This window comes from Prunus mume, linkage group LG3 (genome assembly GCF_029339155.1).
Source record: "Prunus mume cultivar Tortuosa linkage group LG3, ASM2933915v1, whole genome shotgun sequence".
In the NCBI taxonomy this organism is placed as follows: Eukaryota; Viridiplantae; Streptophyta; class Magnoliopsida; order Rosales; family Rosaceae; genus Prunus; species Prunus mume.
Window position 1 is genome coordinate 12,808,033 of NC_142700.1, and position 25,208 is coordinate 12,833,240.

General features: G+C 37.9%; 2 protein-coding genes across 3 annotated transcripts; both read right to left on the reverse strand.

Moving 5' to 3' along the window:
- Positions 1-615: 615 nt before the first annotated feature.
- On the reverse strand, positions 616-21,421 carry LOC103326085 (BURP domain protein RD22-like). 2 transcript variants are annotated; one of them, XM_089048954.1, is made up of 5 exons: positions 21,123-21,421; positions 20,835-20,949; positions 2,848-2,910; positions 2,595-2,719; positions 616-1,763 (listed from the first exon to the last, which is right to left on the reverse strand). In XM_089048954.1, the coding sequence occupies exons 1-5, from the start codon at positions 21,159-21,161 to the stop codon at positions 1,350-1,352; spliced, it is 756 nt and encodes a 251-aa protein (XP_088905080.1). In that variant the 5' UTR covers positions 21,162-21,421; the 3' UTR covers positions 616-1,349. The 2 variants fall into 2 exon arrangements, with proteins under 2 accessions (XP_088905080.1, XP_008226515.2); XM_008228293.3 differs by lacking the exons at positions 616-1,763; positions 2,595-2,719; positions 2,848-2,910 and adding an exon at positions 19,546-20,656.
- A 3,075-nt stretch (positions 21,422-24,496) lies between these two features.
- LOC103326084 (uncharacterized) lies at positions 24,497-25,208 on the reverse strand. Its single transcript, XM_016792943.2, has 2 exons — positions 24,994-25,208; positions 24,497-24,911 (listed from the first exon to the last, which is right to left on the reverse strand). The coding sequence occupies exons 1-2, from the start codon at positions 25,064-25,066 to the stop codon at positions 24,811-24,813; spliced, it is 174 nt and encodes a 57-aa protein (XP_016648429.2). The 5' UTR covers positions 25,067-25,208; the 3' UTR covers positions 24,497-24,810.

The following is a 25,208-nucleotide window of genomic DNA, read 5'->3' on the forward strand; positions in this document are numbered from 1 at the left end:
TATGATTGTATTTTTTCAAATTTACATGGTGAGTGGAAGGATAAGGTCCGTGACCATCTTATGGATATGAGCTTCTTTTACACCCATTGACCATTCAGACAGAGAGAGAGAGAGAGAGTGAGTGAGTGAGTGAGAGAGTGAGAGTTTTGGAGTGGCTGAGCTGGGGATGGGGAAGTGGGTATGAGTGGGAGAGGAAAGGGTTGCATCCTTTGGAGGAGGAGGATTTATTTTCTCTGTTTTTCAATTATGTCTTCTGATGTAATAAGGCACTGCTCGTTCTTATAATTATGCTTGACCTATTTGAAGTGGTTGATATCGTTAATTTCATTTTAGGGTAGTGAGAATGTTGAAAGGAACAAAGATTCCTCTGTCAAAAGAATCAATCCATCTTCAAAATGCTTGGCAGGAAGCGTTTAAAACATGGGAAGATTGGTATGTATGTGAACTCGTTCACTTGCCTTTGCGGCGTCGTTTTGTCTCATTAATGCCCTGGTCAATTCTTTGCTCACCCGCTGTTGTGTTCATATATATGGTTGGAGGTTTTACAGAGAATTTCTTGAGGGTTGACCCCAATCTCTGGTTTCAAGAGATATTCCCTGTGCTAAAATATGAATATGGTTTGAATACTTTGAGTTGAATTTTATTCTTCTCCATAAGGAGGTATATATAGGAGTTTACATGAGGGTCTTACAAGGAATTAGATACAGTAAGGAATTAGGAAAGTATCTCCTAATTATACAATGATTTATCACTTATATAAAAAATTGGAAAGTAAATCCCTTAATTAATCAAGGAAGTAAATCTCCTTGATTAATTAGGAGACTCATGTCAACACTCCTCCTCAAGTTGGTGCATATATGTGATTAATGCCCAACTTGGTAAGTGAGTCATGAAATACTCTTCCACACTCACAGCATATGCAATATCTGATCTTGGAGGACATCTGAAGAGTAGAACATTTGGTGGTGGTGATAGAAGAAGGAGTCTGGGTAGCCAGGTCAACATGATTGACTGCATGCTTCTGTGAGTCTGCAATAAGATGGAGAATCGTGTGGGTTCCTGACATCGCAGCGGAAGTAAGATGTGATATGAGAAGGTGAGGAAGGTGATGTGAGAAATTTGATGTAGGAATTGGATTTAAGAGGTATGTGTATAATATTTGATGGTATGTGTTTAGGGATTTGGATAAGAGGATTTGAGGACTTTAGATTTGAGGGATTTGGATTTGGGGAAAAAAAAATGAGCAATTTGATTTAGGGTTTTAGATTTGAATATGAGAAATTTGAAGAAATTTGAGATAAGGGTTTGGATTTGAATATGAGAAATTTGAAGAAATTTGAGATAAAGGTTTAGAGACAAAACAACTTCTCTTCACTCCTCTTCTCCCCTTGAAAAGAAGGGTTCGTCATAGTCAAGAAATAAGCAACATCTTTTTTTTTTTTTTTTTTTTTAGAGTTTGCCCCTCCTAGTACCACAACCAATCGTCTTGCTGCTGAGGATGTCCTATTGTGGCTACAGAGGCGAGGCGGAGCTGGTGCCGTTGGAACTGCAGGACTAACAGGAGCTGAGTCAAAAGATGTGTCGAGTGCTTTGCCCCTATTCTTGCGCGGAGCTTTGGAGTGGTCCCACCAATCCGGGTAACCAATCAATTCGTAACAGCCAGCACGAGTATGTTTGCTTCCACCACAGTGAGTGCATTTGCGTTCCGGACAAGAGCTTGTGACTTGAGTCTGAAAAGCACCAGTGGTAGAAGTGGGAGGACCCTGTGGATATAAATACCATGCTAAAATATAAATATGGTTTGAATACTTTGAGTTGAATTTTATTCTTCTCCATAATGAGATATATATAGGAATTTACATGAGGGTCTTACAAGGAATTAGATACAGTAAGGAATTAGGAAGTATCTCCTAATTGTACAATGATTTATCACTGATCTAAAAGCCATGAAACGTTCTTTAAAATAGTTTGAAATGTCAAACTTTAAATCTTGACCACATATTCAAATATGATTCTGCCCAATCAATAACTTTTATCGATATATTTCGACAAAAGACTGTATCTAGGGAAAAACAAACATGAAAGTTTCGGCTCCAAAAGTCCATCAAGGCTTTCAAATGAAAAACTGCATCCAGCAATCTAGCCGCCACAGAGAACTATATGTACCCAACAGACAGTCAGACTCAAACAATCACTATTGACAGAACTATCGCAAAACAGTTGTAGACATCCCCTAATTTCTGCAAACTCCGTTACCATGAAACTCATTTTGACAGATTTATTTTGAAACTGCGTAAAACTTTGAAGAAAACTAGCATTACATATTGAAGGAAGTTGAGGTTCCACCCCAAAAGCAATTGGCAATGGGGGGAGTAGCCCAACTCCTTATAAACTCAGGCTAGGTCCCTTAATATTTCAATGTGGGACAAATACTCTCAACATGATTGAGCGCTTTCTCATGGCAGGAAAGAAGCCGTGTTTGAATTTCTAGGGAATTGGAAGTTCATTGTTGTGCCAGGGCGCATGTCCTTCTCCAACAAGAAGATAGCTACGTTTTTATAATAGAGTTGATTATCAGTGGGATGATCATATACCCTGTAAAAAAATGGGAATTCTAGCTCTGGTAGTACAGTATTTTCAGTTTTGCCCTTGTGGTCAATTGGCTTTCCATTCCCAACAGCATTCATGACATTTGTGCTCTTTTCTTCATTTGCGGGGTCTGCAAATTATATATCAACGTCAAAATGGAAAATACGTGATCAGCCGAGAAGAGCGAGTGACGCATTTGTGAATATGTTGCCATACATACCCCAGTACCATACTATAATTATTCATGTATGTTCTTACATGTATTGAAGTGTGGACCTTCCAAAAGTCTAGTCCAGTGCTGATTTTCCATGTCAGAGTTAACTGTATAAACAAATGCACTAAAATTAAATATTAGCCCACCTTTAGGAGAAACACTCTCACGCAATGACTTTTGTTAAGGTTAATAATACATTGGAAAACAGTAGTTAACCGATCTTGGCATCTGTGTGTTTGGCAGGACGGAGTTCCAGTAAAGTTGAGGTGCTGGTTGAGCAGCATGGTTTGCCAGTGCCACCGCTGCTAGCTGCAATAAAATTCTAATTAAAATCAAATCATAAAGTGTAATTAATTAGTGGACGACACTTAAATACTAAATAAAATCGGAGAGGATTATAGGAACACAAAACTTTCGTTTATATAGAGTACAGTGAGAGATAAAGAAAGTCGGAGCTGGCTCTTATGGTAACAATAGCAACTGGCTTCACCATTTTATAGAGGGAAGGGAATTGTTCCCCTGTATGGACGAATGATGAGGGTTCCAGAAGTAACACTCCACCCACCAATATAGAGCTTAATTACTTCTCATTGCCTCACTCAATTAAATTCATTTGACGCAAGTGGCATGATGTGATGTATGTCAGACGTAATTGTGAATCAAATACAATTTTTGCACGTTGGAAAAAGGTACCCGAGGTTTTTGAGATAAAACCTCGTATCTGGATGGCCCATAAACTACATATGATTAACCATAATATCGATTGTTAGAATTTCTTTCTCTGAGAATAGGTGAATGTGTACTGCAACAAGTGGTATGAGGGCAATGGTTGGCCTGGGACACTTGGGTTTTAGGTGCATCATTCACACTAGCTTGGTGCATCATTTACTATATATTGAAGAAAATATAGTAAAAATATGAATCACAACTTGATCTATTGAGATGAACCTTGAAACTACAAGTGCAATTTATTGAAAGCTTTAACTAATACAATAGGACTTAGTCCTGATTCCAAATGTCAAACAAAAGGGCGTCTTGAATAAAATCAGAGAGCATCTCTGACCAAAGAGTCATTATTGAAAGCAGTCCCCTCATAATTTAATTTTTAACAACTAAGGTCATCCCCAATGGTTGGGGCTCTAAAAAGGGTTTATAGAGCCCCATTTAGAGCTCCGATGGAATCTTTGGGACTCTAAAGGAATCTCTCCCACAATGGGAGGCTCTATATTTTTTTGATGTAATTTGATTTACGTGTTTTTTTTTTTTTTTGCTTAACTATTTTACTTTAATGTTTGTTCATGTTATGTTAGTTTTTTTTGTTTGTGAACATTTCAACCAAAAAAAATCCAAATTTGGACAAGATTTTGGAAATCAACATTTTATTTCATAGATACCAAGCTCATCCCAAAGTTGAAATAGAGCTGTTGACACAACTTTGTAAATTTGGTTATATTTTGGCCAACATGCAAATGAACATGGGCCAACGTGCAAATGGAAAAACCAAATTAAAGGCAAGTATGCCACATGGGCCAACATGCAAATGGACAACAAAATTTAAAGCAAGTATGCCTTGTACAGTCGCAGGCAAGTGAGAAATAGCACAAAAGTGGGGTGCACCTTTTTCAATTGGTGGGTCCCACTCGGTTTCAAGGGCTTCAACCAAGCTCATACATTTAGCTACTATTCTGGTTGGGCTTTAAGTTTTAGAGCCCCAAATTTGCACCATTGGGGATGCCTTTTTAAAGAGAGTTTGTATATATTGGAGCCTTGTGGTGGTTGAGCCCCAAATAGCTCCCCCATTGGGGATGGCCTAACACTAGAGCAAAATAGATGTAAGGAAATAAAAACTAGGCTTAAATGCTACAGTGCTTGGAGCATTGGTCAATTCTCACTTTACCTCCTCAAAGTTAAAGTGACCCACTTTGCCCCCTTGACCAATGTTTCGTGTTTCACTTAACCACTTTCCGTCTACGCCATTCCAAATTCCGTTAAACCAATGACGTGGAAGGGGTAGTTTGGTCCATTCAACTAAGCTGGGATTTTTCCCACCAATCTGAGGGTGTGACGTGTACATGTGGAGCCTACCTCTAACATCTGATATAGCTCTAACGTTCTAATTGATCTCAGTTGGCTACGGAACCAAAAAACCCCAAATTGGCTTCCTCTAAAACCCTTGAAATCAGAGGTTGGGCTCCACGAAAATTGAAGATGAAGACTGAAATAGTTGACAGAGGGGAAGAGTTGGATGTGGCAGCACCGCGTTGCTTTTGTGGGAAGATAGCTCGCTTACAAACTTCATGGACTGAGGCGAACCCACTTCGAAGATTCCATGTTTGTCCAAACTCATCAGGGGTAAGTTATGTTGTTGAAAGTTTGTGAATCCAGCTAATTTTTTTTAATTAATTGGTATTAATGGTTGATGCAGAGGAGGAAAAAAGGATGTGGGTTTTTTGTTTGGGTGGATGTTGAATTTCCACCTAGAGAGAAGGCTTTGGTGAGTTGGCTACTTAGAAGATTGAAGGAACTTGAAAAGGACGTTGGGCATCGTCAAGCAAGAGAAAGAAAGTTAATGGGTTGGCTTATTCTTACATGGGGTTTAGTAATGGTGGTTTTGTTTTGGCAATGTTTATAACAACTTGGAGCAAAATGTGGCCATTGCAATGGAGGAATTAGGCAGATTGTACAAGTCTGTATTTTGCAACTGTATGTAAAATATCATGTCTTGGTAGCTATGTAACAATGTATTGGTACTTATGTAATGAATGTGGTTGTTGAACACAATGTGGGAGTTACTTATTGGATTTTGACCTCATAAGTAATGGTATGAAAAGCATTACCAAATGAACAGTACCACAAACACTTGCAACAGTTTATAACAGACAATCATGGGTTTTATAACACTGATCAAATCCTCACAGTTTATAACCAGTTTATAACATTACTAATAAAGTTCTTAATAGTCGGACTTGCAAAATAATAGTTCAATCAAAAGCCCATTTCAAAGGGTTGACCTTAACACTTGTCTTTAACAGTTGTACATGCAAAACAAAAGTGGAATGAAAAGGTCTTCATAAGAGACATTTTAACAAAACACAAAACACTTCCACATGATCAGAATCTCCAAGGCTGATAACCATCCAACAAATCCTTCCGATTGGTAAATTTCTTCCTCTTTACAGGAGATTTGAACCTCTTTTTGCTTGGACCACTGACAAAAGGGTGTGATAAGCTTGAACTTGGTTGAGATCCTTGCACAAATTGAGAAGTTTGGGTAGGTTGAGAACTTTGGCTATGTTGAGAACTTTGGCCAGTTTGAGAAACTGGACAAGCTTGCACAGATTCAGTTCCTTGCACAGATTGAGAGCCTTGCAGAGTTTGAGAACCTTCATTCTTTTGGGGGAATTTAATCCTCTTTGCATGAGACTTAAACCTCTTTTTTTTTGGAGTGTCGAAGCTTGGCCAGTTTGACATGCTTGGCAGGTATCAAGGTAGGCGATTTGAGATCTTTGGGGCTGGGAGGGGCGATTTGGGAAGCTTGGCCTGTTTCAGAACCATGTGGAGTTTGAGAACACTGGCCAGTTTCCAACCTTCTTCTCACCTACAAATTGAAAAGGATTCCAATTTACATCAACTACATCTCATACCTCATCCTTTTAATATCAATAAAAATAAATGAGGCTTACAGGTTGCTTGGCTGTTGATTGTCTTGTAACCCTTTTGGTTGATGTCGATCTTGGGCAGATTTCTGAACCTTTTGTTTACATGGGACCTAACATAAGAAGAGAATCAGTTGAAAATAAATAAATAATAAACATCCAAAACAAAAATGCATTGTCAATGTCTTTTTGGAAGAGACAAACCTGACTGCTGTTGCCTTCTTTTGCCTTAGGGCAGCTCCTCCTATTATGGCCTCATTGTCTACAAAGTGAACACTTGGTTTCCAAGTTATACCTCTGCAACTTGGTGGCTGTAGGATTAGATTTGCTTGGTTGTTCACTTGCCGACCTCATCCTCTTCTTCCTTGGTCTCCCAGCTTGTTTGTGATAAAGTGGTGGCATCAAAGGAGGCCTATAACACTTAGGCCATAAGTCTTCACTTGTCATTGGATGAACCATTGGACTATAAGCTCTCATAAAGGCCTCCTTCTTGTAACAAGCATCAACATAAGCAATATGATCCCCATTTAAGTGGCAAATTGTAGCGCAAGCATGCTTGCATGGGATCCCAGTAATATCCCATCTCCTACGTGAACAACAATGTCTTGCCAAATCAACCACAACCTGACTTCCATCATGATTTTTGACCTCATATAAACTCTCCCCAGCAAGCTTTGGAATGCACCAAGCTGATTCTTTCTTTGTTTTCTCCAAAATCCTAAAAATCCTTGGACCAATGGCATGTTTCCATTTCTCACAAGATGCTCTTCTAGTTGCCATCAACAACATAATATAGTATCTAATTCTCTCTAGCATGGTTAAAATAGGTTTGTTTCGTACTTCTACAATGGCACCGTTAAAAGCCTCACACATATTATTTAAAAGGATGTCACACTTAGAATGAGTTTTAAAGTGAGCTCTACACCATTGTGATGGATCTAAGGCTGCCACCCAATCAAATGCAGCTTGGCTCAGTTGTCTCATATTTTTCATCTCAGCATCCCACCATGAGATGGTTGTACTCCTTGCGATTTTCTCCATTTGCAATTTCAATACCAATCCTCTGTGACCAACAAGCAAAAAATTTGCTTCTAAGTGTTTGAGGCAGTGTCTGTGCTCAGCGTTTGTAAAATGATCATGTACTGCATCAATCAAGCCTTTTTGCTTGTCTGTGATAAAGACATATCCGCTGTTGTTTTCAATTCCAAGGTCCTATGCCAGCAGTTGACAAAACCATGACCATGTTTCATAATTCTCCACCCCATCCACTGCATACGCAATAGGATACATGTCATTGTTAGAATCCACACCAACAGCAGATAACAATTGTCCAGGGTGATGACCCTTTATATGACAAGCATCAAATCCTATAACTGGCCTACATCCTTGCAAAAACCCTTGTTTAACTACAGCCAAGCAAATGTAAATCCTCTGAAACCTTGGCCTTTCACCCTCCAACTCACATTTCATAATGATTGTGCTACCCACATTTGTCCTTTTTAGTTCAGTAGCATAATCCCATAATAACTCATATTGTTTTTCATAAGTCCCCTCAGATATGGATGTTGCCTTCTGCCTTGCCCTATATATTTGGGATTTAGAAGCTATCATAGATAAATCTTCTCGTACCTGTTGCTTAAAAGTTCTCATATCCCAATTATGCTTTCTAGACAGTTGAGTAGCATATCTCTAAGTTAACCATGTTGAGTTAGCATGAAAGTTGTGATCAACTGTCCCACAATCATGCTCATCAACCAATTTCTTCACTTGAACCCATTCACTACCATTAACTGCTGAAGCAAAAAAAACCCATTTACAATTCCCTGCACACATTGCCCTCACCCTATCACGATCATTGCATTTGAATTTAATCATCCTCCTGTTCACAATTGAATAGTTCCTAATTGCTTTCCTAAATAAGTCAGTGGTTGCAAACCTTAAACCCAGCTTAAACACAGAGTTGTGCATGTCTGTTTCAAGCCTAAATTCTTGAAATTTAGGCAATTTCTTCTTCCTTTTCTTCTGGTTCCCATCATCCTCATCATCTGAGCTATTATCCAAGCTCTCAACATCACTTTTAGCTACATCAGTTGACTCCTGATCTTCATCTACAGGGGCATTTGGGTCTTCAACTACTTCTGGCTGGCCTACATAATTTTCAAATGCTTTATCATCCTTTCTCAACAACTCACATTCATTTTCACTCTGTTCATAAGCACTGTCAACAAAATCAGGGTCCTCTTCCTTGTCTTTTTCTTCACTGTCTTCACTGTCTTCCACATCAGTGTCACCTATATCAGCCTTACTACCCTTATTGTTTAGGGGCCCATCATCATCACTTGAAACCCAGTCTTCAACTCTGCAAGCAAGCAGGCCCATGATGCTCAGTAAAAGGCCAGCCCTCCTTTTCATTGTTCAGTGGCCCACTGCCTTCAGTAGAAGCCCTATTTTCATCACTAACAGGCTCAATATTCTCATTATCCTCATTCAATGCCACAGCAACCTCTTCACAATCCTCATTCACTGCAACACCTTCCTCTTCAAGGTGTTGTACATAAATCAGCACCACTCTCTTATAAGAAAGTGGTACCTTATCAGACAAACTTAACAGATCAGCATCCTTGTCTATATCCAGTAACTCCTCATTTACTACTCCTTTAAGAGATATTTTCCCCATGTGCCCAAGCAGTTTCACTTGCTCCCACATCTCCAACATATTTATATAGTCTACAGTACACCAATCCAAATATCCTACAGACCCACCAATATAACACCACTTATTCTGTTTGTTTTTCACAATTCTGCCACCATGATGCACTTCAAAAGTGACCAATTCTTTGTCCTTTACACAGAAACAAAAAGGGTTTGTTTTTAACAAAAGCTAAATAGTATTCTAAGACACTTATTAAAAGCAAGACAACAACCATGGTTCGATTAACATATTCAAACCCAACTAGAAGAAAACAAAAACGGGACCACATCAGGAAAGGTATACTGCTTTACAACCCCCTCTGCTGACAACACATAACACAAAAAGACCTAAACCCTATCAATTTCTACACAATGCGCATCATTATCATGTCAAGATTCTTTTCCACGTCAAAGGAGAAGATTCCTTTTCAGAAAACGGGTCCCTTTTCAAAAGAATCACTTACCGTACACAAGTTGCCCTGCTCCTGCTTCTCGCCAAACGAGCATCGTCGTCGAGTCGAGTCGCGTCGCTTCTTCTTGCCTTCAAGTTGTCGAAACCAACTGAGAGCGCTCTCCCTCTCTTGATCCTTATTCTCAAACCCTAGCTCTATAATCTCCAAATCTCAATTTTCCCTCCCAATCTGATTTTCTGTTTTCATTTTTGAGTTCTTTTTTTTATTGTCGTGGCTGTTTTGTTAGATGGGTCCCCAAATTCCACATCAGCAGGCAATCAATCCGTTGGAGCTATATCATATGCTAGAGGTAGGCTCCACATGTACACGTCACACCCTTAGATTGGTGGGAAAAATCTCAGCTCAGTTGAATGGACCAAACTACCCCTGCCACGTCATTGGTTTAACGGAATTTGGAATGGCGTAGACAGAAAGTGGTTAAGTGAAACACGAAACATTGGTCAAGGAGGCAAAGTGGGTCACTTTAACTTTGAGGGGGTAAAGTTGGAATTGACCAATGTTCCAGAGGGCACTGTAGCACTTAAGCCTAAAAACTATAGTGGCGGCTTGTAGCTTCAGCGTTTGTGACCATTCACCCCTACCTAAGGCCAAAGTTCTAAATAATCACTCCTCCCATTTTGTCACCTTAGAGACCATATTAAATTAATGCACAATAAGTGAGAGTAATTAACTAACAAGATGCATCGTTGTCTTTTGTATTCTCTACTCATTAGAATTTAAGTACATCGACTTGTACCAATTAGTGATTAGTTCAGCGACATTTCTTTTCACACATATTCAGAATATATATATATATATATATATATCTGATAGTTTTTTTTTTTCCCCGAAATCACACCTTATAATATGGTGATGACTAATAATTTGTAGTGTATTTAGACATGTAGTAGTGACATGATGATTCCGATGGGTGGCATCAGCAACGACAGCATGTTTCCAGCTTACCAATTCGACCTAAAAGACTACATCAAATCCTGCAAGGCACAGTGTGGTGTCCCTCCTCGGCCTCATAGCAAGTGTAACATCTCCTTGATATCAGCTCTTTTGAATTTCTGTAACTGATTCATACTCTGTATAAATATAGAAAATCTCAACACTATTTGGTGTGAGGAAATCTAAACTTTACATGGTATCAGAGCTTTACTGATCCAATTCCCTTTCTTATCTTCTTATCTCTATCGTTATTATTTTCTTTTCTTTCCTATTCCTATGGCTACATCAGATGCTGCATCTCAACCTAATCAGGATACAACCATCAATCCCACTTCCACACTCACTCTCAATCAAACAATGCCAATGTCTAATCCTTCACACTTTCTTTCCCTTAAGCTCACCCCCACCAATTTTCTTTTATGGAAGACACAATTTGAGCCAATTCTAATTTCTCATGACCTTGAAGGTCTCATCGATGGAACTGACACTGCACCACCATCTACAGTAGGTGCGGGTAATACCTCTCAGTCCAACCCAGAGTTTATTTCTTGGCGCAAACGTGACCAAATGCTTCGCAGCTGGATTATTGCATCCTTAACTGAAGATGTTATGCCTCACATAGTAAGCACCTCCACCTCCTTTCAAGCCTGGAAAGCTCTCACACAAGCTTTTGGATCTCCTACGAATACCCGACTCCTTCAGTTACATACTCAACTTCAAAATTTCTCAAAAGGCGATCTACCAATAGCGACTTATCTTCAAAAGGCCAAACTCATAGCCGATCAACTTGCAGCTGCAGGAAAACCCCTTGATACCAATGAGTTCAATGCTATTATCTTCCGCAATCTAGACAGCGATTACAGTGATATGGTCACTGCCATGTCTACCAGACTCAGTCTCATCTCTTATTCAGAACTCCATAGCCTACTTGTGAGTCATGAGATTCGTCTTCAAGAGCAGGCAACTTACTCCACCATTCTTCCTTCTGCTAATATGGTGTACAAAGGCCAAAATTCCAATAACACTCGGGCTCCAGCATCTCCAAATTTCCACAATCATCGAACTCAATCCAATTTCAACAATAGATCACATCAAAACAACCACTGGTCCTTTCATACCAGGTCTAATTCTCAGCACCGTGGATTGCTCCCAACCCCACAAAATCCTTCAAATACAGCAAGATGTCAGATTTGTAATCGAACAAATCATTTGGCTGCTACATGTCGATATCACTATGATAGGCCCAATGATGCTTCTGCTCACATTGCATCCTTTCCAGCATATTCAAATAGTGATTTTAACACATGGTTTCCTGACACTGGCGCAACTCATCATGTCACTCCGGATCTTGCCAATCTATCCATCGCTAATAACTACAATGGTCCAGATCAATTGAAAGTTGGTAATGGTAATGGGCTAAATATTTCTCATGTTGGGACATCTACCTTTTCTAATGCCACTCGTTCTTTTAATCTATCTCATATCTTACATGTTCCTGATATCACAAAGAAACTTCTTTCTGTTCATCAATTCTCCAAAGATAATAATTGTTATTTTGAGTTTCACCCCACTTTCTTTGTTGTGAAGGACCAGCACACAGGGAAACCTCTACTTCACAGGCTGAATGAAGGTGGCCTCTATAAGCTTAGTAATATTGCCATCTCCAATAAAAATGACGGTCCCATGGCTTTCTTAAGCGAACGTGCCAATTTCTCTTGTTGGCATGCACGCTTGGGTCATCCACATCCACGTGTTCTTCGTCAAGTAATAAATGGCAATAATCTTCCTTCTCTTTCAAAGGACCTACCTCCTTGTACTGCTTGTTGTTTGGGAAAGATGTCTAAATTTTCTTTACCTCCCACTCCTTCTGTTAGCTCTCATCCATTAGAACTTATTTTCAGTGATGTATGGGGGCCATCCCCAATTCCATCCATTGAAGGACATCGTTACTTTGTTTTGTTTATTGATGATTTTTCCAAATATGTATGGTTTTTCCCTTTAGTCCGTAAATCTAATGTGTGTGACATATTTCTTAAATTTCAAGTCAAAGCAGAACGCTTGTTTAATACCAAGATCCGCAGTTTCCAATCAGATTGGGGGGAGAGTATCGTAAGCTTTCTTCTCACTTTGAAAAATGTGGGATCACTCATCGAATTGCTTGTCCACACACTCATGAGCAAAATGGATCTGCTGAAAGAAAAATACGTCATATTACTGAGACAGGTCTCACTCTCCTTGCCCATGGATCTGTACCAAAAAAATATTGGCATTTTGCATTTGACACTTCTGTTTATTTGATAAATAGAATGCCTACTTCAGTCCTTCATGATCAATCTCCTTTCCAAGTTCTCTTTAATCAATCTCCTGATTATTGTTTTCTTAAAGTTTTTGGTTGCTTAGTTTTCCCATATATTCGTCCTTATAATAAAAATAAATTTGATTTTCATTCTCTTCCGTGTATTTTCTTGGGATATAGTCCAAATCACCATGGTTACCGCTGCTTAAATCCCCAAACAGGCAGGATATATATTTCTAGACATACCCGTTTTCATGAACACGTCTTTCCATTTTCTGTTTCTCCAACTTCTGTGTTGCAGGCTCCAAATGACCCACCATCTGATCCTTTTTTGTTGCCTATAGAGTTCCCAAGTTCAGCACGTGAAGCAAGGGTGCCCTCATTTGGTAATTCCTCCTCTCCTCTTTCATCTCCATTCCATTCTAATGCTTCTCCTAGCTCACCAAATGTGCATTTAAATTCAAATTCCTCTACAGCTTCAACTCTTGCATTATCTCCTCACCACATCTCCCATAATGATAATTCATCTATGATTCCTTCCCAACATGAAAATATTGATCCTACTGTTACTAACTCCAATGGTCAGGAATTATCTATAGTTTTGGCAGGTACTCAAGGAAAAAACCCAAGTCAGGGGCGTCAAAATGCTAGATACTCTCTTCGCCCGAGACCAACTCCCAATCCCAAATACACTCTTCCTCATGCACTTTTGACTGAAGCTAACACCCAACATGAGCCAACTTGTTTCTCTGATGCTAACAAACACCCCCACTGGCGTGCTGCAATGACTGAAGAATTGAATGCCCTCATAAAGAATGGCACCTGGTCACTTGTTCCCTATGATCCTTCCATGAATGTTGTTGGGTGTAAGTGGGTGTTTCGTGTCAAGCGCAAGGCTGATGGTTCAATTGATAGGTACAAAGCACGTTTAGTTGCCAAGGGATTTCATCAACAAGAGGGAGTTGATTACACTGAGACATTTAGTCCCGTCGTCAAAGCCACCACTATTCGCACAGTTTTGTCACTTGCTGTCAGCAATCGTTGGGAAGCTCGTCAGTTGGACGTAAGTAATGCTTTTCTCCATGGTCATCTTAAAGAAGAGGTTTACATGACTCAACCACCGGGTTTTCTTGATTCCTCTCAACCACATCATGTTTGTAAACTTCATCGGTCCCTCTATGGCTTAAAACAAGCACCACGGGCATGGTTTCAGTGTTTGAGTTCTTCCCTTTTACAACTTCAATTTGTTGGCCCTAAAATGGATAGTTCATTGTTTGTTTTTAATGATCGAACTACAATTATCTATGTTCTTGTGTATGTTGATGACATAATCATCACAGGAAATAATAGTACTGCCATTGGAAAAGTCATCTCCGCTCTTAGCTCCACATTTGCCTTGAAAGATCTTGGTATACTACATTATTTTTTGGGCATTGAGGTGGTACCCCATTCTAGTGGATTAATCCTTTCTCAGTGCAAATACATCATTGATCTCCTAAAGCGATCCCATTTGGCCGACATCAAGCCTATTGATACACCATGGCCTCTTCTAGCAAGCTTAGCAAATTTGATGGTGAACCATTATCTAATCCACAACAATACAGAAGCATTGTTGGCGCTCTTCAATATGTCATCTTAACTCGCCCAGAACTGTCCTTCTCTGTTAACAAAGTTTGTCAATTTATGCATAATCCCACCAGTGAACATTGGGCTATTGTCAAGAGAATTCTTCGGTATCTCAAGAAAACTATCTCTCATGGACTTTTCCTCAGCAAATCTTCTTCTCAAGCCATTCAAGCCTTTTGTGATGCGGATTGGGCTGGATGTCCAGATGATCGTCGATCAACTGGTGGGTTTGCTATTTATCTTGGCTGTAACTTGGTCTCGTGGTCAGCCAAAAAGCAACATATCTTGTTGCCCGGTCCTCCAGAGGCGAATATCGTGCCATTGCCAATACTTCCACTGAAATTATTTGGCTTCGCTCATTACTCCAGGAACTTGGAATTTCCACATCTACTTCACCTGTCTTATGGTGTGACAACTTAGGAGCTACCTACCTTTCTGCTAATCCAATTTTTCATGCTCGTACAAAGCACGTAGAGATCGATTATCATTTTGTTCGTGATCAAGTTTCTGCAGGGAAGCTTAGTGTTAAATTTATCTCCAACAAGGATCAACTTGCTGATATCATGACCAAACCATTGAGCTCCCCTCGCTTCACCTTCATCAGAGACAAGTTGAGAGTTCAAGAACGCTCAACTTGAGGGGGCGTATTAGTTGCACCTTCAACCGTTACAAATGCAGCTGTAACAGCTGCAGATCACCCATGATATTAGCACCAGCTGTAGTCTTTCCTTCCTAAGAATCTTGTAATTATTTTGTAATCTTTCCTTGATCATAGCAAGTGTAACATCTCCTTGATATCAGCTCTTTTGAATTTCTGTAACTGATTCATACTCTGTATAAATATAGAAAATCTCAACACTATTTGGTGTGAGGAAATCTAAACTTTACAGGGCACTACGTACTTTGGAGGCCATGTATGTATCAATCAATTATCTTAGAATTATATATATTCTCAAAATGATATCACTCTTTTTTTTTTTTCTTTTTCATATTTCAAAACTAATGCTAGCAAAAAGGGGGTTTCACTAAAACACCAAAAATGGGGGCTGAAATTATAAAAAAATCCAATACTTAAAACACTTTATAAACACACCCAAAACCCATTATTACACACACTCAAAACTCATTTATAAACACACCCAAAAAATATACGATTGTTGATTTTGGGGTTGATTTTGGGTGTGTTTTTATGTTTAAATAGTGTTTGAGTTTTTTTATAAATACATGTTTAGGATTGGATTTATTTATAAATTTGTATTATTAATTTTACTTGATTTTCCTTGGTTCAGAAAATTCGCAGCAAACAAAAGATCTTATAAATCCAGCTAACCATGTTTCAGCTCTAGTCAGTCACTTGGACCAAACAAAATTCCCAGCAAGTGCATGGAGGATGGAGCAATAATCTTTATTTTATAATATATATGATAATAGAATGATTTCTATTTTATTTTTATTAAAATTGGAAAGCCTCCTGGCCTACACATATTGGTCGGTGTAGGTGGTAGCTAAGGTGATAAGTACGGTTTTCATCTTGAAAGAAACACAAATAAAGAATCTTCGAAAATCTTTAGTAAGACGTAATATCTACTGTCCACGTCACTCTTGTTTTACCAGAGTTACAAGCCGTCACCACCTTTTTTTTGTCGGTCTTCAAAACAACAAGAACAAGAACAAGAACAAATCCATTAATTCATACTTGATTAATATTTATTATAAAAAAAATCACAAATTAATTGAAATGTTTGATAATAATATTTTCCTAACTTGAGGGAGAGTCATGGAATAAATATAGTAACAAGTTAAGTGATCAAACACTAACACATGTACGTTAAAATTTTTACCGAGTGTCAAATTGCCACTTAAATCTACGAATCCAAATTTAATGTTTTGCATTAGAGCTCAGTTTTGTCGATGTTTTATGAAAAAGTTTCAACTTTTTACATTAGTTTTCACATACACAAGATGTGAAGTGATCTAATCTTTTGAGAAGTGTAGTCTTCAAGAGAAAGTAGTGAAAAAATGTTTTGTAAACTCACATGAGTAATCTTTATTAGTGAGCGGGAGGAGAGACTTAAAGCAAAAATGATGAAAAATTCCAATTTCTACTAAAATTATGATGAATCTCAGCACCGCAGAGAAATTAATTTTAGTAGAAATTGGTAGACACAGCAATTTTGTAAAGTAGAAATTATGTGCTTCAGAAATCTTGGGCTTCAATTAAATATATATCAATTTGCGCACAGTTTGGCCTTGTATTAAATATATCAATTTGTGCATATTTTTCTTCCTCGCGTTGGTGACAAGTCTAAGTTCGGCGCATGCAAACACCCATGGAAACACTCAGCACACCAAAACTTGTTCAAGCTCAACCGACACCCATGCAATTCCTCAACACACCCAAGCCAGCTCAAACTTATCCAATACTAGAATGACAAGGAGAGCTAGCAAGAAGAAAGGATAAGCCAATGCAAGAAGCTTAGAGAATTACATAACACTCTTGTGAACATCATTGCTTGCTAAATATAAGCTATGTAGGTAACAATGGTAAATGAAGGGTTCACTATGCCACCTAGACAAAGATAAATAATAAAATAGCAGTTGCTTTAGCTATTTGTCTTACCTCTTGGAATAGCAAATTTTTATGGCAAATTAAATGCCACATACATAGGCTTGTCAAAAGGACACATTTGAGGTAGCATAACAAACACTAGTCTTTAGCTCTAAGAGAAGCTATAATGTAATATTTACTATTAATAATAACAATATATATTGTAAATATCATATAGCTAGGTGCAACTCCACTCTACATGTGGAGAGGCAGAGAAATGATGGGGTGAGAGACAAACATATAGGTGCAACTCCACTCTACACTCAACAAACCAACAAATATATATATTTTCCATTTCTTTAATTGCATGCGTTAAACACATCTTTTAATGTATTTATACTTTATCTTTTTTTATTCTTATTTGATTTTTACTTCAAATTTTGCTCACAAAATTGATTGGTGCCTTTGGCTACAATTTAAGGTCACACAACCCCAACATTAAGTACAAAAATGGTATTATAATAAACATTTTGAGATCCTTTGAAGATTTGGAATTTGGAATTTTTGAAGCTACTTGTCACCAAACCACAATTTTAATGACAAACTATATAAAATCTATAAATAAGGAAACCGACTATATGGCACCTTCAGAACCCCAAAATCTTTGAGGACGAAATCAGATTTAGAGGAGAGATTTCATGACATTTTATTTTATCGGTGGATAAGATTTTCATAAGAATCAAATTTAGTGATGCATCTCCTGCATGGTTGCATGCCATGTGCAATATTATTATTAATTAGGGTTCTGTTAACGTTACTAGCATAAGATATTAAGTCACTATAATTAGGTGGGCAGGATTAGGCGACATGATTAAGAGATTAATTTTTCGTGGTTATCCAAGTTACAAATCTTATGCTATACTTGCCATTTTTATATTCACCTAGTTTTTCGAATTTCTGATATTGAACCTGCAAAAGAGTATTTGTACGCTTTGCAATAGTGCTTAAAGATTTTGAACCTCTACACTAATTACCAATTAATTTTAAGTTGGATGCACACACTCTAATACGCCCATGTATGTATCAATCAATTATCTTATAATTATATATATATATTCTCAAAATGATATCACTCTTCTTCTTTTTTTCTTTTTCATATTTCAAAACTAATGCTAGCAAAAATTAATTGGGATGCCAAACAGGATATAAAACTAGCACTTGAAAGTTTCATATTGTTCGATTGAAGATAATAATACACAATAGGTTTTCAATATCGAGAGGGTGCAATTTTTGGCATGAGCAATCCTAGAATGCATCCTCTAGATCTTTCCCCTTTCCAATTTATGCTTTATTAATTTTACTTGATTTTCCTTGGTTCAGAAAATTCCCAGCCAACAAAAGATCTTATAAATCCAGCTAACCATGTTTCAGCTCTAGTCAATCACTTGGACCAAACAAAATTCCCAGCAAGTGCATGATAGTATCTCCTAATTATACAATGATTTTTGTCAATTATGTAAAATAAGAAATTAAATCTCTTCATTAATCAAGGAAATAAATCTTCATGATTAAGTAGGAGACTCATGTTGACACTCCTCCTTAAGTTGGTGCATATATGTCACCAATGCCCAACTTGGTAAGTGAGTCATGAAATACTCTTCCACAAACAGCTTTTGTTAAGGCATCTGCCAGTTGATCTTCTGATTTTACGAATGATAGGCGGATGATTTTATTCTCAATTTTTTCTTTGATGAAATGTCTATCCACCTTAGCATGTTTAGTTCGATCATGTTGAACTGGATTATGGGCAATATTGATAGTTGACTTGTTGTCACAATGCAGATTGGCTTTTCTGGCTTGAAGCTCAATTCTGTCAAGAGTCTTCTAATCCACAATAATTCACAAACTCCATGAGCCATTCCTCGATATTTTATTTTTGCAATATATCGAGAAATCACATTTTATTTATTACTCCACCAAGTAACTAGGTTACCTCTCACGAATGTAAAGTAACCAAAAGTAGAGCGTCCATCTGTAATGGAACCAGCCCAATAAGCATCTGTATATCCAACAACTTCAAGATCTCCATTTTTTGAGAACATTAATCATTTCTCAGGGGCTGACTTTAAGTATCTTAAGATCCGATCAACTGCACTCCTATGAGAAACACTAGATGAATGCATAAACTAACTTACCACACTCATAGCATATGCAATATCTGGTCTTTATTGGTTGATTCTTGGTTCATCTCTTCACACAACTTATGATTTATCTCAATAGGTGTGTCAGTCAGCTTATACCCAAGCATTCCTATTTCAGTTAGTAGATCTATTAATACTTCCTTTGAGACAGAAATTTACCAGTTTTTGACCTTACTACCTCAATTTCGAGAAAGTACTCCATATCACCTAAATCCTTCATCTCAAATCCCAAAGACAAATAATTTTGCAGCTTCAGTTGCTTTCCGGTATCGTTTCCAATTACGACTATATCATCTACATAAACAATCAATGATCGGGTACAAACCAAAGCATATATATATATATATATATATAGATTAATATATCTTCATAAATACAGCATGCTTTATGAGTACAAGTTGAAGTCTAAATAGTTACTAGAGAAAACATGATCGGGTTAATTTCAAGCACTTTCTGTAATCTGCGTTTTTTAGGCAACCCGACCATTAATCCCAAAAACTTTATCTCATCATATATCTTACACCACATGAAGAGGCAGAAATAAGTAGAGAGATAATTATACTGGGGTGCAAGCTTATTATACGTACAGTGCTAAGTGATGATCAAGCAGATTTGTGGTTCGGAACCCAGACAATATGATCAGTGGGAAGGAAATGGCAGATGGGAATTTTTCCGGGCTTAACTTTGAGGATTTGGAAGGCCAAATGCTTTGGGTTCCATTCTGATGTGTCCAGATGGCAGATGGCTACTGCTTTAACCTTCACCCCATCATCGCCTTTCAGGGAGAGAACATAAGCTGCTATTGGTTTTATTGCATGGCAGTAAAACACAGCATAGGGATAGTTCTGCTTATGACACACAACAGCTCTGTCACCTGCCAGCTTCTTCAGTCCCGGCATTGTTGTATACTTGTGCATGGACATGGTGGCTCCTTTTTCCAATACTTCCGTCGAGATTGCTTGAACGTTTCTTGTTCTAAGCTCCGAAGTGCTAAAATCAACCATTGATTCTAAAGATGTGGCGCAATATTTGTCCTCTCCCTTAACGCCTGGAGCTTCACACTCTTCGATTGTTTGCTTAATTGTTTTGGCTTCCATAGATGTTGGCTTCACTGAAAAATGGTTGAAAATTTCTGATAGTTTGTTAGAGGAGAAGGGGATCGATTGAGCACTTTCGCGTGGCAGGAAAATAGCCGTGTTTGAATTTCTAGGGAATTGGAAGTTCGTTATTGCGCCAGGGCGCATGTCCTTCTCCAAGAAGAAAATAGCTACGTTTTTATAATGGAGTTGATTGTCAGCGGGAAGATCATATCTCCTGTTATAAAATATAAGTGCCAATGGGATATTTTCAGGTTTGCCCTTGTGGTCAGTTGGCTTTCCATTCCCAACAGCATTCGTGATATTTGTGCTCTTTTCTTCATTCGTGGAGTCTGCAAATTATATATCAACGTCATAATGGAAAATAAGTAATCAACCGATTGAAGAGTGAGTGACACATTTGTGAATATGTTGCCATACGTACTCTAGTACCATACTATAATTACTCATGCACTATGTTCTTACATGTTATGAAGAGATATCTAAGATTCTAAAGTGCTTAACACAAACCAGGATGCAGAAGTTCACTGATAGCTCTTGGCATCTGTGTGTTTGGCAGGACGGAGTTCCAGTAAAGTTGAGGTGCTGGTTGAGCAGCATGGTTTGCCAGTGCCACCGCTGCTAGCTGCAACATTAATTCGAACTCTAATTAAAATCAAATCTCACAAAGTGTAATTAATTAGTGGACGACACTTAAGTACTAAATAAAATCGGAGAGAATTATAGGAACACAAAACTTTCATTTATATAGAGTACAATGAGAGATAATGGAAAAATTAATCAAATTGCAGAGCTTACACTGAGAAGAGCAAAGATGAGTGGGAGATGAAACCCCATTAGGACTGAAATTAAAGGAAGTCGGAGCTTACTCCCCAGGAAACCCAAACAGCCAAACAGCCACCAAAGAAAAAAAAATTCAAGATCAAAATCCTAAACTGCCACCCAAAAAATCTCAAGATGTTTATTATTAAATTTTGTTTTCCTCTCTGTAACCTTGGCAGGGGGAGAGAGAGAGATGCAAAAAGAGAGAGAGTGGGAGGGAGAAGGAGGAGGGGGTGGGCACATGGGGGAGAAGAGATAGAGGGTGGAGGATGGTGATGTTGGTGGATGTCAAACAGAGGGTGTATATATCATTATTATTTCATTTTTTAATTTTTTAATTTTAATTTATGTATTTATTTTTTAATATTTGAAATTACCAATATGCCCTCATATTTAACGGCAAATTGGATGAAAATTCTTTATTAGATTAGGAAAGCTTGCAGACGTCAGTTTGTTGTGGATTGCTGGTAACATCTGCATTACTCCATTTTCTGTCTTCTTCATTGTCTGCCATCTTGCAATTTAACTATAATATCTCGACGTGGAAAGACGTTCTTTCTTTTTTTTTTTCTCAGTAAATTATGAAACATGCCTGTAGACGTTATATCTAGAATTTAGATGTTACTACTGGATCTAGCGGGCTTGTGGAGTTGTTGGGGAAGAAAACGAAGCTTATGTAGAACGAATAGCAGTAAACTCTTTTAAAGCAAACTTGTCTGACATACCTGCGAATAGTAACCCTGGATGGATGTTCAAATTTCCTTCGTTATTACAAAATATAAGTGCTTAGTTAGTTGTGTGTCTTACATATGTTAAGATATATATAGATGTCGAAATGAAGTAACATGACTGTCCATGATGACCTGTAGCTTGTAGACCGAGAAACATCAGCTCCAAAGAAACTGGATGATCACTTTGTAAAGCTTTGTGTTTAACCTGGTATCTCGAGAGGTGAAAGGAATTTAGTTTGACTGGAGGATAATACACTCTTCTTATCTTGCAAAATTTACTCTACAAGGTTCCAAAGACACGCGACAAAAGGAACCTAACACCATTCCCCAAAGTCAAACTTGCTTTTCCCACTTTGTCTTTGCTTCCCCAAATCCTTCCTCACGCGCATATAGTTTTATCAATAAAAAAACAAAGCCACAGAAAGCACTTTGTGATGCAAACAAAGTCAAGGTAGGTGCCCTTAACAAAACACATCACATGCCATCAAATTTAAGCCAATTCCAACACAATTGAGTCGCCTAGACTTAAATACAATTTTGTTGGGTTTAATATATCCATGAATTTCTTCAATACTTATTTTCCTTCCAACTTTCAGAGTTGTGCAGTGGTGGTGTTTTCGTTGGGGCGGAGTTTTGGTTTGGTAATAGAAGCCAATACCAACGAGAAGAACGTTTTCTGAAATCGAAGAATACGGTATATATTATATTCATCATTAAAGCATCTACAATGGGCTCCCTAAACCATCTCCTTAGACAAATTTTAAGGAGGAATTGGAAAAATACAACTTCAACCATGCTTCTTATCCACCTCTTAAAATAAAGAGACTTCTAGGAGCTTTTAAATCAGGAGAGAGAAATGACTCCTAATGACTCCCTATAATTTAATGCTGCTTTATTTAATGAATATTTCAAATATTTAATTAATGCTAACTATTTTTTATATTATTTTTTAAATAGAGATTGCTTCAGATTATCTAGCGGGCTTGTGAAGGCTTACATTCCTAGTCAAGCCTGGAGTTGTTATATGGAGAAGAAAACGAAGCTTATGTAGAACGAAAAGAAGGACTGGCAGATAAGATTCTTGTTAATAGCAAATTCACAGCATCTATGTTTGCAAAGACATTTAATAATCTTAACGCATGAGGAATTCAGCCAGCTGTTCTTTACCCAGCTGTTAATGTGAATCAGTTGATGAACCCACCAATTCGTATGAGTAACGAGCATGTTTGTATATGGTTTACAGTTTCCCCGATGATTTTCATTTCCTTTCTGTCGATGTACCGTTTTGAGAGGAAAAAGAATATATACTTGGAAAATTTGAGCTTTTGCTATGCTTCGTACCCTTGAATCCTAGCTGTTTCTTGATCCAACTCTGTTTGTATTCCTTTGCTCCTTCCCGTTTGGATTGTTCAATGACATCAAACTTACAGAGAATTTGTTGAGGGTGACCCCAATCTCTGGTTTGAAGAGATGTTCCCTGTGCTGATCTAAAAGCCATGAAACGTTCTTTAAAATAGTTTGAAATGTCAAACTTTAAATCTTGACCACATATTCAGATATGATTCTGCCCAATCAATAACCTTAATTGCTATAGTTCGACAAAAGAATGTATCTAGGCAAAAACAAACATGAAAGCTTCAGCTCCAAAAGTCCCTCAAGGCTTTCAAATGAAAAACCGCATCCTGCTATCTAGCCGCAACAGAGAACTATATGTACCCAACAGACTGTCAGACTCAAACAATCACTATTGACAGAACTATCTCAAAGCAGTTGTAGACATCCCCCTAATTTTTGCAAACTCCGTTATCACGAAACTCATTTTGACAGATTTATTTAGAAACCGAGTGAAAACTTAGAAGAAAACTAGCATTACATATCACCTGCATTATGTGAAGGTTGCAGAACTCAGTGAAGTGATTGCCTCATGGTTTTGGCTACATTATGTGAAGTTAGAAGTCAGAACCTCCAATTGATTATGCACAAGCATCCGAGGATAGTTGAAAGGAAGCATGCTGCAAAATCCATGACATAACAGTAGAAAACTACTGAACTCTCACCGCCCTATGAATCACTTACATAAAGCCCATTGTCATATTGGCACTAAGTTCCAATTTCATTAAAACTTTAAAAACATGCTTGTTTATATACTTGAAGATGGTTTAACGTAGCATCTACACAAATACAAGGTCCACTAACATATAATTACAATCTTCAAGAGCAAGTTGTTCTGATAACCAACAAATAAAATAGTGCAGTGTATGACTATCCAAATTGAATAAAAGCATGCATGCTATGGTATTTCTATGGAGAACCCCAAGCCACCTTATGCCAAAGCATCTTAGATAAAGACTGCCTGAACTCTTACCTAGCATTATTCACAGATGACAAATTTGCCTCAATTTGGATTAGAATCCACAGCTTCAATAGACATACATATTCTAAGATGAGAAAGCTCTTCAGTACTCACAACTGCGCGCGCACACATACACACACACCAATAATCTCACCTTCTTACTCAATATCAATAATTTCGCTATTTGAGTCATCCTCAAGAATGTTGTATGCTACCCGAATCAAACTATAAACTAGAGAGAAAATGTCACAAAAGAAGCACAAATGTATACAAAATCGAAATCTTGACAAAATCCCCATTACCATTCAAATTTGTACACTGAATACTCAGATTAGCAATTTCATCAAACTCAAAATGAAGCCAAAGAAATTTGCACACATAGGTATTTCGTATATTCAAACAGATTGAAAGGCATAAATTCTTGCACCATTTTCCACATAATTTAACAACCAAACTACCAAAGCTCAGTCTAAAGTGAGTTCAGTTGGAGCAGCACATACAAACTCAAAACGAAGCCAAAGATCAAGCTTACTTGCCAAATTCCACGACAAAAATTGAAAAGTTGCCTTAAACCTGGAGATCACTCAAGAGCACTTGCGGCATTTTCAGGGAGCTGCTGCTGTTGTAAAATGGACTTGCGCTGAAGCTCAAGCCATTTGTTGATTCCAACAGTGCAAATAACTACCCAGAATTTAAAATCAGCCAACCATTTAAAAAGGGAGAAGAAGAAGACTTAAAATTGAAATGAAAATTCATGACTTACAGCCAGCGCCGACAAAATAAAGCAGACGGAGGAGCTTTGGCGCTGGGGGGCCCGCTAATTCTTCTCCACTCATTGCTTTTCTCTTCTTCCTCTTACAGACTATTCTGTGTGAGAAGTTGAGAACAGAGAAAGACGACGACGACCCGTTTTATTCCGAAACTGAAATGGGTCGGATCATATCGAACTCAGGTGTGCATTTATGCATGTACAGCCTG

Excerpts from the sequence above, each read along its gene's own strand:
- LOC103326084 (XM_016792943.2), bottom strand. The coding sequence starts at position 25,066 with ATGAGTGGAGAAGAATTAGCGGGCCCCCCAGCGCCAAAGCTCCTCCGT. Across the intron at positions 24,912-24,993 it reads TTATTTTGTCGGCGCTGGCT|TTATTTGCACTGTTGGAATC; the intron begins GTAAGTCATGAA and ends AATTCTGGGTAG.
- LOC103326085 (XM_008228293.3), bottom strand. The coding sequence starts at position 21,161 with ATGGGGTTTCATCTCCCACTCATCTTTGCTCTTCTCAGT. Across the intron at positions 20,950-21,122 it reads TCATCTTTGCTCTTCTCAGT|CTAGCAGCGGTGGCACTGGC; the intron begins GTAAGCTCTGCA and ends TTAATGTTGCAG. Across the intron at positions 20,657-20,834 it reads CAGTGAACTTCTGCATCCTG|ACTCCACGAATGAAGAAAAG; the intron begins GTTTGTGTTAAG and ends TATAATTTGCAG.